This window comes from Lutra lutra, chromosome 9 (genome assembly GCF_902655055.1).
Source record: "Lutra lutra chromosome 9, mLutLut1.2, whole genome shotgun sequence".
NCBI classification, from domain to species: Eukaryota; Metazoa; Chordata; class Mammalia; order Carnivora; family Mustelidae; genus Lutra; species Lutra lutra.
Window position 1 is genome coordinate 56,041,711 of NC_062286.1, and position 14,126 is coordinate 56,055,836.

General features: G+C 33.3%; 1 protein-coding gene across 4 annotated transcripts; it reads right to left on the reverse strand.

Annotated features, from left to right (window-relative positions):
* Nucleotides 1-402: 402 nt before the first annotated feature.
* ETAA1 (ETAA1 activator of ATR kinase) lies at nt 403-13,689 on the reverse strand. Of its 4 annotated transcripts, none has more exons than XM_047745613.1 (7): nt 13,337-13,689; nt 12,014-12,142; nt 11,678-11,754; nt 8,463-8,575; nt 6,179-8,202; nt 4,763-4,797; nt 403-1,313 (listed from the first exon to the last, which is right to left on the reverse strand). In XM_047745613.1, the coding sequence occupies exons 1-7, from the start codon at nt 13,557-13,559 to the stop codon at nt 1,212-1,214; spliced, it is 2,703 nt and encodes a 900-aa protein (XP_047601569.1). In that variant the 5' UTR covers nt 13,560-13,689; the 3' UTR covers nt 403-1,211. The 4 variants fall into 4 exon arrangements, with proteins under 4 accessions (XP_047601569.1, XP_047601573.1, XP_047601571.1 ...); XM_047745617.1 differs by having other exon boundaries at nt 12,019-12,142; nt 13,337-13,352; XM_047745615.1 differs by lacking the exon at nt 4,763-4,797.
* Nucleotides 13,690-14,126: the final 437 nt, after the last annotated feature.

Here is a 14,126-nt window from a genome sequence, read left to right on the forward strand (position 1 = left end):
CCCAAAGCCATTTAAGACAAATAAAGCATCCTTACTGTCTTCTGACCTCTGCTTTGATTTTTCTGGCTTAGTGAATTCTAAACAGACATAAAGGAAAAAATAAGGTAATAGAGATGAACAAATTAGTAAAGTCAGAAAAATAGTTAAGGGAAAATTAAATAGTTATAGGTAAACTAAAAAGAGAAAGATTCTCATTTTTATATTCTGGAATGAATTCTTTAATACAAGAAACAATGAGCATTATTATTAAACAGTCCTTAATGTACTTTGAGTTACAATTTTTCTTTTTAAACTATGAAATAACTAATGCTCTTACAAACAAGATATTTTGTATACTAACTAATACTTGAAAGTATAATGGTATAATTGTCTAGGTGTTCATTAGAATAAAAGAAATCATTCTAATCCCAGCATAGCTTTAATTTGCCTTGTGACTTCCAGAATAACAGTATTCATTTCTCACCCATACAATAAAGAAGTTGGACCCAATGACATCTAAAGGTTCTGACAGTTCTAAATGTTAATAATACTGTATTATTTATATAGCTAGTCTTTTTTTCCCCCCAAACTTCTTAAATCAGCATTTTCCCTGAAAATAGTGGAAGGTTTCCAAAATACATCATGTTTTAGAAAACTAAAATTAAGATCTATTTCAGACTAGGAACTGAAAATACTAATTTCCTTACAAATAAATTAAAGTCCTTTATTTCCCACCAACCATGTTCCTAAGAATATGAAAGTATTTTTAAGATTCAGAAGTATATAAAAAACTTAAAAAGTTATTGAAAGTAAAACTATAAAAAAATACTTATTTACTTAGTGAGTTGAAGCTTTATATTAGGGAGTTATTACAATAAAAAATTAGTAGATTACCTATTTTTGGATGAACCACAATATTTAAAAATATACTACTTTACTCTGTAAATTCTATAATTCTATAACATAATTGCTAACTCTCCTGAATTTTCAAAACTTATATGTAATTATTTCCACATACCTCTCCAAGGAAAGATTTCATTGACTATTGCAAACATTGATTTATTAAATAAAACAGAAATCCATTAAAAAAAAAAGTCCATGCTTTATAAGTCAGCATTAAATTTCTCACAGAGAAATCAAGAAAAAATATTTCCTATCATAGATAGCTATTAACTGTCTTTGTCTTCCAACTAATATTTCATAAGAGAAATCAAGTTAAGTGGGAGCTGCCTTTACAGATGAGGCCTGTGCTTTCGCCATTCTTCGAACCAGTGCTTCTTGTCTTTTTCTTTGAATTTCTTCAGGAGAATACTTTTTATTTTTCTCTTCTTCCTCTAAAAATTAAACAAAATATAGATATTACTATTATAGACTATAAAGGCATCCTGAATATGAATTTTAATTTTTACTTTTTTATTATCCAGACTTGCCATATTGGTGTAACTATTAAATCATGCTAAACTACTAAGTACGATATTCCACATACAGACACAGTACCCTAGGCCAAAGGAAAATCAAGCACCGATCAATCTGTCCTTATTTTATATACCTTTTCACAGTGTGATAAAGTTCATTTGATTAAAACTGTACATCTTAACTTCCTAGCACATAATTCTTGTGAATAAGGACATCTAATTTATACAATCGACAAAATGAGTATTTTTTAAAAACTGAGATTTTAAATATTATATAAACTTTAACAGAAAAGTAGTCAAAATATAATGAATTAAATATAAATACATCAAATAGTCTATTTTTCCCTCTAAGATAAGCTATATTAATATTCACACCAACTTTTTTTCCTCTATAAAGCTCCAAGATTTCCATTTTAGCCATTGAGGACAAATGTTTTAGAGTGATCTGGTGAAATCTATCATGACAATAAGCATATAATTCACTGTCAAATATTTTTATTTAGAGAATACATTTTATATAAACATTAGAAATTTCAAAAAGGAGAATATCTGAATAAAATCTCCAATTTGAATGTCTTTTTAAGTATACAGTTTAGTCACTTTGGGCTAAAAGATTATCTACATAATGCTAATAAGAATCAAACTTTAAGATTAGCAAACGTATTTTCTCATTTAAAGGATGTTTTAAAATTATGACCATCACCTTGAATCATATTTATATGACCTTATATTGGTAAAACTGTTTATCTTGTAAAATCTGCCTCTCATAGAATAAGAATCTGTAGTACTGCTGGCAGAGTATTATTATTTACACTACCATCTAGACAAAGGTTCAGACTTTAAAAGACATTTCCCTTGTTAACAAAGGGAGATTATATGTCCAAAATAAATTATCTGTCTCCCCTTCTTTTCCTGGTATAATTGGAAATGGGAGAGCATGTTCAGGGTTGAGATAAATATTGCAGATAAACTCCCCCAGATTACTCTGATGCCTTATTTATTTCCTAAACTAATTATCTCACAGATTTGTAGCTATTTTTCCTTATAGAAAGATGCTAGGAGATACTTTATAATTAGCTTGACTAATTGTCTACTATTTTAGTCTCAAAGCTGAGAAACATAAACTCAGAATACACACACACACACACACACACACACACACATACAGTTGCACTGTATTGACCATAAGTTTGGAAGGAAAACAGGTTAATAATCCATGACAGCAGAAAAGAACATAGTTCCCTACAACTGGCTTGGTGATATTCTTGGAAAATAATTTCAAATGATGTAGATAAAGTCACACTATGAAATTTTGATTTAGAGACATCCATTTCTCCCATCAGCCTTTCCTTTAACTCAATCTTCAATAAAAATACATGGTGAAGTCTCAAACTATTGCAAGTTACACAGAAAGAGTGGCTTTTCTTAATGTTTATCCTAAAGCAGAGGTCAGCAAAAAAGGAAAAAAAAAATTCTGTAAATGGCCAGAAAGTAAATATATTAATCTTTGAAGGTCATATGGGCTTTCATTGGAAGTGTTAAGATCTGTCATTGTAGCATGAAAACAGTCAGCAATGGACAATACAAATGATATGACTGTGTTCAAATAAAACTTTGTTTAGTGATGGTGAAATCTGAATTCCATGAAAGTTTCAAAGGTCATGAAATATTATTACTCTTCTCCTGATTTTTTCGACTATTTAAAATGTGAAAACCATTTTAGCATGCTGGCTGTACAAAAACAGGCTATGGGCTGGATTTAGATAGGCCCTGGTCTGCCCAACCCTGCCTTATAACAATAAAGTAGTTAAATGGGTTTTGTTTCAGAGATAGTCTCTGGAGAGCCTCTTGCAACATAACAAAGTAAAAACAATAGAAAATATCAAGAAGATTAATGTTAATTAGAAGATTAGGTACTATCAGTAAATGTAAACAAACTGATAAAAGAAACTGAAAGAGAGATTAAAAAAATGCAGAAGGATAGTGTTTGGGAAAACTCAAAATATTCCAGAGATGTAGCCTTTAATATAGTTATAACTATATGTAACTAAATTCATGTTGAGTATGGTCCAATTATGTGCTCGCTTCGGCAGCACATATACTAAAATTGAGTATGGTCCAATTAATTACACTTATTTAAATATAAATTCAAATATTTAAAATTATTATAGATTGACCACAATTTTTGAATTGTTTCAAAATACCTAGGTTATAATGTAGGGAAGTATTCGTTGTCAATGTTGATAAAAAATATAAACTGATATAACTTTTTGGGAAGATTTGGTGCTAGCCATCAAATTCAAAACATTCTCTTACATCAATTTTTTAATAATTAACATACAATCATACGAGCATGGAGAAATTTATGTAGAAGTATATTCACTGAAGGACTGTTTGTAATGCCAAAAATGCAACCAAACTGAACTTTCCATCAATAGAGAAACAGTTAAATAAATCATGGTATATCTGTATAAAGACATACTATGTAGTCATTAAAAGGACTGAAGCAAAACTACATGAAGGAGAGGGAAAAATAGCTATATTTACTGAAGGCAAAACCAAGTTGCCAAATCGTAGGTACACAGTATATAATTCCATCTGATTAAATAAATGTGTAGGTATACACATGTATTCATACACACAAACATGCATACATGCTTTCATATGCACAGAAAATTCTACATGATGTATTCCAAACTGTTAACTGTGGTTTTTCCCTGAGGAATGGCTGTGAGAAAAGAGAAACAGAGAATTTAATTTTTGACTTCAAATTACTCTGTTTTCTTTCCTTCTTTTTAAACAACCAACATATTACTGTTACAAGTTAAAAAAAAAAAAAAAAGGTGGGAGTACTTAAATAGGAAAGTTGTAGCGGTAATGCCAACAAAATTATCATCTAGAATCTAAACAGAAAACAATGACCTAATGTTAAAAGCACCTAAAAACTCCCTCACCTTATTAGCATTGATCTACATAATAGATAAGAATCCTAATGTTAGCCTCAAGTGAGGAAGACTGATTAAGAAAATCAATAATTACAAGCTAGCATAGTAAATGCTGTAACAGAAGTTAACACTGGGTATTGGAGAAACCCAAAGAAAGTGAAGCTAAATTATCGGGGCGGATAGAAACATACTGTGTTTTAAAGGACAAGTGGAAAATGGCCAGGCAGATTTGGTATATGCACATGGGGGCACTGAGTTTCTGGTAAAGGAAAGAGCATCTGTAAACACATGAGGCAGTGAAAAAAACTGGGCATTAAGATGTATGAGTAGTTACGCCAGACACAGTCCCTTTATAAAGCATTACAATATCAGTGAATAACAGATTTTCACATTATGTGGCATGATATTCATTCAATTACTTACTAAACATCTTCTAAGTGGCAGATGCGGTGACAGGCCTAGGTATTCACAGACAGGACAGACAATAATCAATACTTGCTTTCAAATTGTGGTAAAAGAAATGAAGGAAATAAGAGAGATTATAGGTCTTCTGACCTATTTATAGATTGTTCAAGGAACGTCTCTATGAGGAAGTCATATTTAAGTTGAGACCTAAGGATAAAAAAGCACCTATGAATAGACAGGAATGGGGGGGTCATATGCTGGGAAGAAGTCGTTTTAGTTGGGACTATCACAGTCAGAGCTCCTGAACTAGGAAAGAAACTATTCTGTACAAGGAACTCAAAGATAGCTAGTGTAGTTGAAGCTTAGTAGATGAGGTAAAAAAGACAGAGAGGCTAAGGAGTGATAATCCAGAACCCTGTAAATCAACACAGAGTAGGAATTTTGTTTGTTTCTTCTTTTTTTTTTAAGATTTTATTTACTTATTTGATAGAGAGATAGAGAGCACAAGTGCGCAGAACGGCAGGCAGAGGAAGAGAGAGAGAGAAGCCACCCTCCTCGGAGCAAGGAGCCTGATGCAGCACTCAATCCCAGGACTCAATCTCCGGGATCATGACCTGAGAGATGAAGGCAGCTGCTTAACTGACTGAGCCACCCAGGCGCCCCTGGAATTTTATTTGAAAAATAACGGGCCATCATTGAAGGTTGTGGTTAAGCAGAGGAATGCCAGGTTTGCCTGTTTGTGAAAAGATTATTCTACTGTTAGGAGAGAATTGAAAAGGGACAGATAAAAGAACTACAATCTAGTAAAAAAAAAGTTGATTTGGATAAGGATGGTAGCAGTTAAGAGTGAGAAAAATGGACTATTTTGAGATGTATTATTTTGAGGTAGAAATAATGGAACTTGATAGAACTGTGGGAGAAGAATCAGAAGAATCAAAGATGACAGGTTGTACTAAGCAAATTACAGTTCTAACCATCACAACTAGCAATTTCATATCAGATATTATAGTAAAAATGTGTTTAATTAGAATGCTCTGAATTTTCAAACATCGTTCACCTCAATGTCTGCTAAACATAGGAGTAAGATTCAAGTTTTGAAACAATGAGATATTTAGTAAACAATCTCACAGCAATATATCTACCTAAAAATGTAATTTTCTAAGAAATAATTCAGAAAACATTCAACGAATATTAAGTACTGACCATATACTAGTTACCATATTAAAAGCTAAGAAAGAATCTAATGCAATCTTCCGAAAATATAAATTACCCACCCTTTGTATATTAGAGTATAATTATTTGTAAGTCACTTTAAGAATTCTAGTTAAACATTGTGATTTTTAAAAATTTTATTACACAAATTCAATATAACAAATAATTAGTTTAGCTACTTTCCCAGGTGACAATTTTCAAAGAAAACTCTTTTATACATACCTTTTGAAGGTTGTTTCAAAGATTGAGAACATTTCACCAAAGACTGCTGTTGAACAGTCTTCCCACAAAATGGGCTGACAGCTTTATTTCTCTCTAAACCCTGTGTAATTTTGGTATCAGAAATATTGGTTGGCATACAATTTTGATTAAACCGGGAAAGAACCTGAGAATTTTTCGTCTTCGTAAATGTATACTTAGGAAGTCTAACTGTTCTGTTAAGGTCACTCTTAGCTCCATCTGTTGTGCTCCTATGGGATAGATGCTGAGTACTTAATTTCTTCTTGTAAGTAGCAGTTTCTGTATTCCTGTGGTCTGAATTCACATTCAGACTTGAATTTCCCATACGAACTGATTCAGTACTACTCACTTGTACTGGAAAATCAGTGTTATTCCAGGAATAATGTAGACTATTGATCTGACAATCTGAATTCTTAGAGTATATTTTTAAATTAGTCGTAGCACCTAAAAAGCTTGGAGAATTTCCACAAATTTCTTTTTCCATCTTCAGTGGTTTATTTAATTGTGAGCTGTTTGTGAAAGATACATGGCTTGAAATGCTGCTCAGATTCAAAGGCTTTGATTGCACTGATTGACTTTCTTGTTTAGATGTAGTAAACATGTTTTTGGCTCCATGTTTGGAACTATTATTGATCTCAAGTTTACTTTCTAATATCTTGTTGTCCTTCCTAATGTCTTGTTGCTGAGTTAGTCTTTCAATATCATCACATGCTTGGTATAATAAGTCATCATCTACATCATCTGCTTCCCAGGTATTCTCTAATTGATGACATGCTTTGACAATTTCATTGGCAAATGACGGATCATTCCAGTCATCAAAGAAAGAACCTAACTTTGATGCATTAGTCTGATTTGGATTATAAACACTGGTTTCAATGCCCAAAGTTGCAGAGCCAAAATTATCTATATTAGCAGGTGCTTTAAAAGATTGATTATAAGTGGACTTATTTTTTTGTTCATTACAATGTCCTGTGTTCAAAGTTGACTTTTCAGAAGTATTTACATTAGAAGTAAATTTAGTGTGCCTATCTTCTTGTGTCAGGTTAGACGCAACTGCACAGTCTTGAATTTTGTCTTGAACAACAGTTTTACTGAAAGATTTCTCAAATTTCATTTTATTTCCAGTGGGTGGTAATTTGTTTGGTTTATCGTTTAGATTTATTGAAAACCCGTGTTTTCCAAAATCTATTAATTCCTTGTTTTGTGTCTTTGAAGGGAGATCCTCTAAAATTTTTGAATCCTTTAACCTGGTATCTAGACTTGTATTCATTCTTAACTTATTTTTATCATTTTTATTGTTAAAATTATAAATTCCCTTTTGATCAGCAATCTGGGCTGTTTTAGGAGCAGGGAAAAGTTCACACATTTTGATATTTTGCATAACAAAAGGTTCATTACTTAGTAAGTTTTCCCAATCATCCTCAAAATCACTGGTAGTAAATGTATCAAGGGGTTTATGGAAAGCTTCTTGCTTCTCAGTATAAGAAGTCACACATGATTTTGTGATTCCAGGAGTGTCTACTTGACAAAAAAGTGATCCTGGAGTTTTATCTGGCAGACTTTCATTCGTAATGATTTTCTCCTCTTTTAAAGTGCTTTTCTTTCCAAAGGTGGTATTACTCATGTTCAAAAGAGCATCTGACAAATCTTGGCTGAACTGTCCACTACATTTCTGAGTAGAGCCATCAAAAATGGCATTAAAGGCTGCTTCAGCATTTTGGTCAAATGGCTTCTGACTGTTATTCTGATCATTTTCCATAGGTGTTTTGGTATTTTCTTTCATTGGCTTCTTTATTATAGAATTATCTATTTCAGGAACTGTATCATGTAATAACTGCATCTGTATATTATCTTTATAATTGCTTAAAGTCTCTGCTTCTGAAATTGCCTGGATAAAATCGTGATTTCTTTTGTTTTGCTCTTGAATCACATCTAGCTCTTCCATATTTTTATCAAATTGCTTAGCTAATTTCATAAGTTCTTCCTCTCGATTTTGTGTTTTTAACCTATTAAAAAAATTTTAGAAATTATAACTAAGAAAACATCAAAGAGTCATTATAGATTTTCAACTGTTATTAAGCATATTTTAATATACTAAAACTCAAAATTTTAACACAATTATTGTGAGCCTAAAATTCTACATGTCAAACCTAAAAAATCTAATTTATAGCCATTTTAATGTTATTTATTTACAAAACCAAAACAGAATATTATTAAAAATATCTACTCCACTGAATCTCAGGAAAGATGAAAAGTTTGAACTTACTTTGTGCAGCTGATTTTTGCTTTTGATTTTCCTTTTGCTACACTAGGAGTACAAGGAATAGCAGTTGCACCAATCCACATGCCTAGCATGGAGTTTGTTGTTGGTTTTTCATCCTTTAGAAGAAGGGAAAAAAAAAGAGTCATATACCAGAAAGAGAGAAAGAAAGGAAAGAAGGAAGGAAGGAAGGAAGGAAGGAAGGAAGGGAAAAGAAAAAACTTTAGGGGGGGAAAAAAGAGTTACATACCAAAAAGAAAGAAGAAAGAAAGAAAGAAAGAAGGAAAGAAAACTTTAGGGGGGAAAAAAGAGTTACATACCAAAAAAAGAAAGAAAGAAAAGAAAACTTTATCTACACTAAATTATTTTCCTAAAGCAATAAATTCTGGTAAGGTGACAGTTACTAAACAAATTCGAGAAAAATGAGAAGTTGGAGGATGGCAATAAAAAGCTGTAAGAAGTGATCCTTATATGTTTCAGGAAATGAAAACATTCAGAATTAGTAAATTTTTACTTTCTAAAAAATTAATTTTAAGAATTTAATTAACTAATACATATTCAACAGTAATAGCAGTCTTTTTTTTTTTTTTCAACAGAAAACTGACATTAAGAATAGAGAGAAACATATGGAATTCTTTCTGTATCACCTGATTCTCCAAATTTTCCCTATCCTATTATAATCTTTATCTAAGGTAGGACAATCTATGTTGACCTGAATAGAAAACACTTAAAATTAAACTCAGGACAGAGTCAAGTGCAAAGTTAGAAATGATGCTAAGAAAGGCAGGGATAAGAACAAAAATAAGTAGAGAAAGCAGGAAAAGAAATTTAAGCACTGTAAAGGAAAACAAAGGGCCATTTTAATCCTGGATGTTTTTGCTACTCCTTTCAGTCAGTTGATCATGCAAAAAAATTAGAAAATGAGTTTATCATTAGTTACAGACGAACAAATCAAATGGTTTAACCATTTTTTCCTCTTTTTGTACTTAGGATGAACAGAGTACTTAGAATGAACATAAATAACTATCACACAAGCTAAAAGTAATCTTATCAGTAGGTTAGGATACTTGAAAGCATGGACTGATCTTATGATCAGCATCAAGCAAAATGCTAGGCATGAAGAAGCTATCAGCTTATATTTATTTACTAGGTTTAGGTGAAAATATCCCTACAACTTGGTACTTTAAAATTCTTAATCAACAAAGTATTCTTAGATGTCCAGTTGAACCTAGATTTTGGCTTCATAAAAATAATCCAGTAATCAAAATAATTTTACTTTCAGACTCAATATATATTTTCACTTTTGTTTCAACAACTCTGAATTAGGGAAAATATTCTTAATGATTTAATGATGGACCCTTTGTCCATTTACCAAGTATTTTAAAATTCATTCAATTTTTAGAGAATAAAGGTATGCCAACTTTATATATCCAATTTTATATATACAAGGGCCCTATGTATGTTTTTATACTATTTGTGTTATATTTAAAAAAATCTCTTTAATAATACTTGCATAATTTACTGTTTTCCAACTACAATCCAGGTGCTATATAAGGTATGTAAACAAATTACTTCATTTAATCCTAGAGAATATTCTGAGTAGAGTTGTACAAAAATGATGACTAACAACACTATATGAAAAGTATCCCTCAAGAAAGTGAAATGACTGTCCAGGGAAAACTGAAGTGCATATTTGGAAAAAAAAGAAAAAGCCATCTCTGAAAACACCAAGGTAACTTAAATAACTACTTGAGGGGGTTACTCACCTAAAAATAAAAAACATGAATATGTCATTCTGAGAACATAATCTTACACTACCAAAGATCTACATGCCTTAGTTGAAAGGAGTACCATTTAAAAGCAACTAATTTTACTGTACTTTTCCTTATATACAAGTTACCACTTGCATATTGTTGCCATTTCTTTATGTGAGCTATTACTTCCAGCCCACTTAGGTAAAGGGTCCAGTAATTTACTCAACTATCTTTTTATCACTACTTAAGCTGGCCAGTCCAAACACATTTTATTATTGCTGCTTTCATGTGAAACCCACAATTAATGAAGGCCTATTGTTAACTTATGAAGTAAATAGTATTATGTTATAAAAGCTATTAACTAATGAACCATATGTAAAATGAATTTCTATGACATGCCAAACATGGAATGCAGAGCTAGTAGCAACAAAGTTGTTTTGACTGTGCTAATTGTAATTTTGGATATTTTATAGCCACTAAGAAAAACTTTATTTCCTGTCTCCTCCACCTGGATGATGGTAATTCCTTGTAACCACAGTTTGGGACTATGCCATCTATTGTTTATGGTGAACATATAGTCACTATCCAAGGGTATGTCAAGAAAAAATCCCTACAGAGAGGACACTGAGCAAAAACTAGATGTTTTCTGAATTCAAATATTGTTAAATAAGAAAAAGGAGAGAGGACAGTAAAGAGGTTCAGAATAGAGGCTGCCTTAAACTTGTATTTCTATTTCATTCAAGTGGTACAGGAACTGAAAAAAGAAACTTTTGAAGATGGTTCTATGACAGCATATAATTTAACTATCATAATGGACTTTAAAATAACCTTACATTTATAGTGCTCTATGTTTACAAAGAATTATCTACTTTAATCCTCATAATAGTCCAATGGAGAGAGCAAGATAAGTAATTCTAATTGATGACTGAATGAACTAAATTTCTGAGAGTTTGGGTTATGGTCACCCAATATAGGAGGCAGGCTGAGAACTAACTTCAAATCCAGTGTTTTCTACTTTTATGAGTGCTTCTCAATGACTGTATTAGTCCACAAATATTAAGAGCAATTTCAATGGGAAAGAAGTGTGCTATAGACAATAAACAAATACCAATCACAAAAAACATTAAAAAGTTTAAATTTTTATTGTCTATTATTTTAATAACTTTAAAAATAGTGCCGTATATTGTTAAACATTAAAAACGGTCAAAATTATTACTCTAAAAAAATTAAAATATAGGATATATGCTTAAGGAAATATATATTGCCAATTATACATTATATTCCTTCTTCAAAATATACATTTCAGTGGTGTAAAAGGTAAAAGTAACCTTTGGTGCTCTATTTTCAGATAGAAATAGATATATAATTTCAGATAGATAATTGTAAAAGACAAACATTTTTCATATATGGACCTATTGGTATAGTTTTCATAGGTTTAAAATGAAATATAAAACTAGTGATATTTACCTGAGGAGCAATACGATTAACAATATGTGAGATTTCATCACTATCTGTGGTGTAAATCTGTTTTTTTCTTCCTTTACCTAAAGAACAAAGACACTTCTATAAATGGTAAACAAAAAACTTAATTTAAAAAATAGCAGCCATTTCTTAGAAAACAGTTTTAATTTAGCACGGCTTAGATCACTAAGCACTGACATCATATACGTACCATAACAAACACTTAAGATTCTCAAAAAACATCTGTTGTATAAAAGTTCTGTTATTACCCTACTGAAATGCTATAATTAAATCCTACTCATTTGCCAAATATTTACCCAGATAAAAAAATTAATAAATTACCTAACTGTTTTGTCATTGGAGAATTCTGATCCCAAAAGATATCATTCTGTCCATCTGGATCATTAGGAGAACTGAAGGCAGATGACAATATATCCATTTTCAGGACTCTCTTTGGTGTTTCATATCTTTCTACATAAAATAAGATTAAAAAAACAATTATTGCATTGTAAAGCATTACTTTACTTCCTAATACCCCAAAGTCACATATCCTTTAGATTACTTTTTATAGTCCAATTATAAAATCTTCTCCCAGAGATATTACTTTAATAACAACTGAAATATTTCACATAATAATCCTTGTAATACTTCACAAATTTGACACTGTAAATAGCAAGTATTTTAATATAACCCAGTAGCTCTATGAATGTATAATACTGTATAATTTATTCACTCCATTCATTACCACTGGCATTTGGAGGCTTTGGGAACCACCTGTAATTTTAAAGATACATTTCAAAAACCAAAAAGCTCCCAGAAGAAACTTAAGTCTGTTTAGCCCCCTTTCACCAACTCTATCCAACTTACACTGACTACTTCAAAAAACTTTAGCTACCCATTTCCTGTGAAGTTTTGTCCAGTATCACTTTTAAATTTCTGTGAACATTTGTTTTTGTTCATTCCAGAATTGCTTCATGGGAGTAAAGACAAGTAAGATAACAAAAGTCGTATTTTAAGAACACACTTTTACAAAGAGCTTTTGTGTAAACTTCAGTTCCTACAGGGATTTATTAGAAATCTCTGAAAAAATAGAACACCAAAAATTGACCAGAATGAAATACTCAGGGGCCCTTAGTTTCCTACTTGGAGGGACATCATACACAGGAACTTCCGGTTTGTAAATCATGAAGTGAAACATCACCCAAACTCTGAGGATGGTAGAGATAGCTAGAGCTTTTTATATGACCCCTTCACTGGAGCAAGCCAGGGCAAAAAGTCGAGATGGGGCAATTCTCCTGGAAATAAGCTGAAGGCAGCAAGTCTATCTGATAGTTTTCCTCGCTCTGCCACTTGTGACTGGAGCAGTCTAGAAATAGCCGCCCTCCTTCCCTCAAACAGGTAAATTACAGGGCCTGTTCCTACAGCAGAAGCAGCAAGTAGATGGTCAAACAGAACGTGGCAGAACTCAAATTCGGAGCCTAAAACCACGGGGGTAGAGGCGTCCTGTTCCTCGAACTCACGAGGGGCGAGGGGCGAGGGGCGAAGCCCAGAGAAAGAAAACACTTCAGACTCCACCCCCACCCGCACCCTAGGATTCCCCATTGCAAGCAGGGCTGTGGGGTTGCAGCGCTTAAGCCCGGAGGGGCCGCGCTGCCGACGTCTCACCCTCGGGGTTACTTTTACTGCACGAAGCGGCTGCTGGAGGCTGCTCTTGTTGCGGCACGGGCCGGGGAGACGTCTCTCCGGCCCTGCGGGGCCTCGAGCCGCGGGCCGACCTCAGCCGCCTCTTCCCTGGCTCGACCATCGAGCTGTATTCCTCAGCCGCCGCCGCTTTGCGCGGCGTGTTCTTCAGGCCAGGGCTGTCCCCATGTTTCCTTCGCCGACTCATTGCCTACAGCCCCCTTTTACCAGCCCCTTCGCCTTTCACATTTTGCAACCGGAGGAGTAAGGCAATGAAACTACAAGCCGGACTCGGCGCCAACGGCCGCCGCCATTTTGGCCGATGGGCGCTCGAAAGTGACAGCCGCTGATTGGTTGCGTCTGGGCAAGGGGCGGAGCGGTCGCCGTGCCCGGGACGCAGCGGTTACAGGCCTGCGGCGCGCGCTTCCGCAGCCTGCCTCCAAGCTCGCTGGGCTCTGCTCAGACTCTCGGAGTGAAAGTGATTGGAAGGGGGAGTGAGCTGGTCATAGTCTAGTTGAGTGAGAGTATGTGAGGTGGAAAGGGACTTGAATCCACTGGCATCTTTTTACGGAATTTACAGCTGGAGTTACACATTGCTTAGATTAAGATAATTGCCGGGTTTAGTATTTTAAATAAGAAATAAAAGGTATAGACTAGGAAGGAAAAATTTACCTATTTCTTCATAGATGATGTGTGCATAGAGAAATCCAAAAAGTGTAGAAGTTATTAAATCTATAAGCTATTTTAACGGAGTTGCAGATACGAAGTAAATATT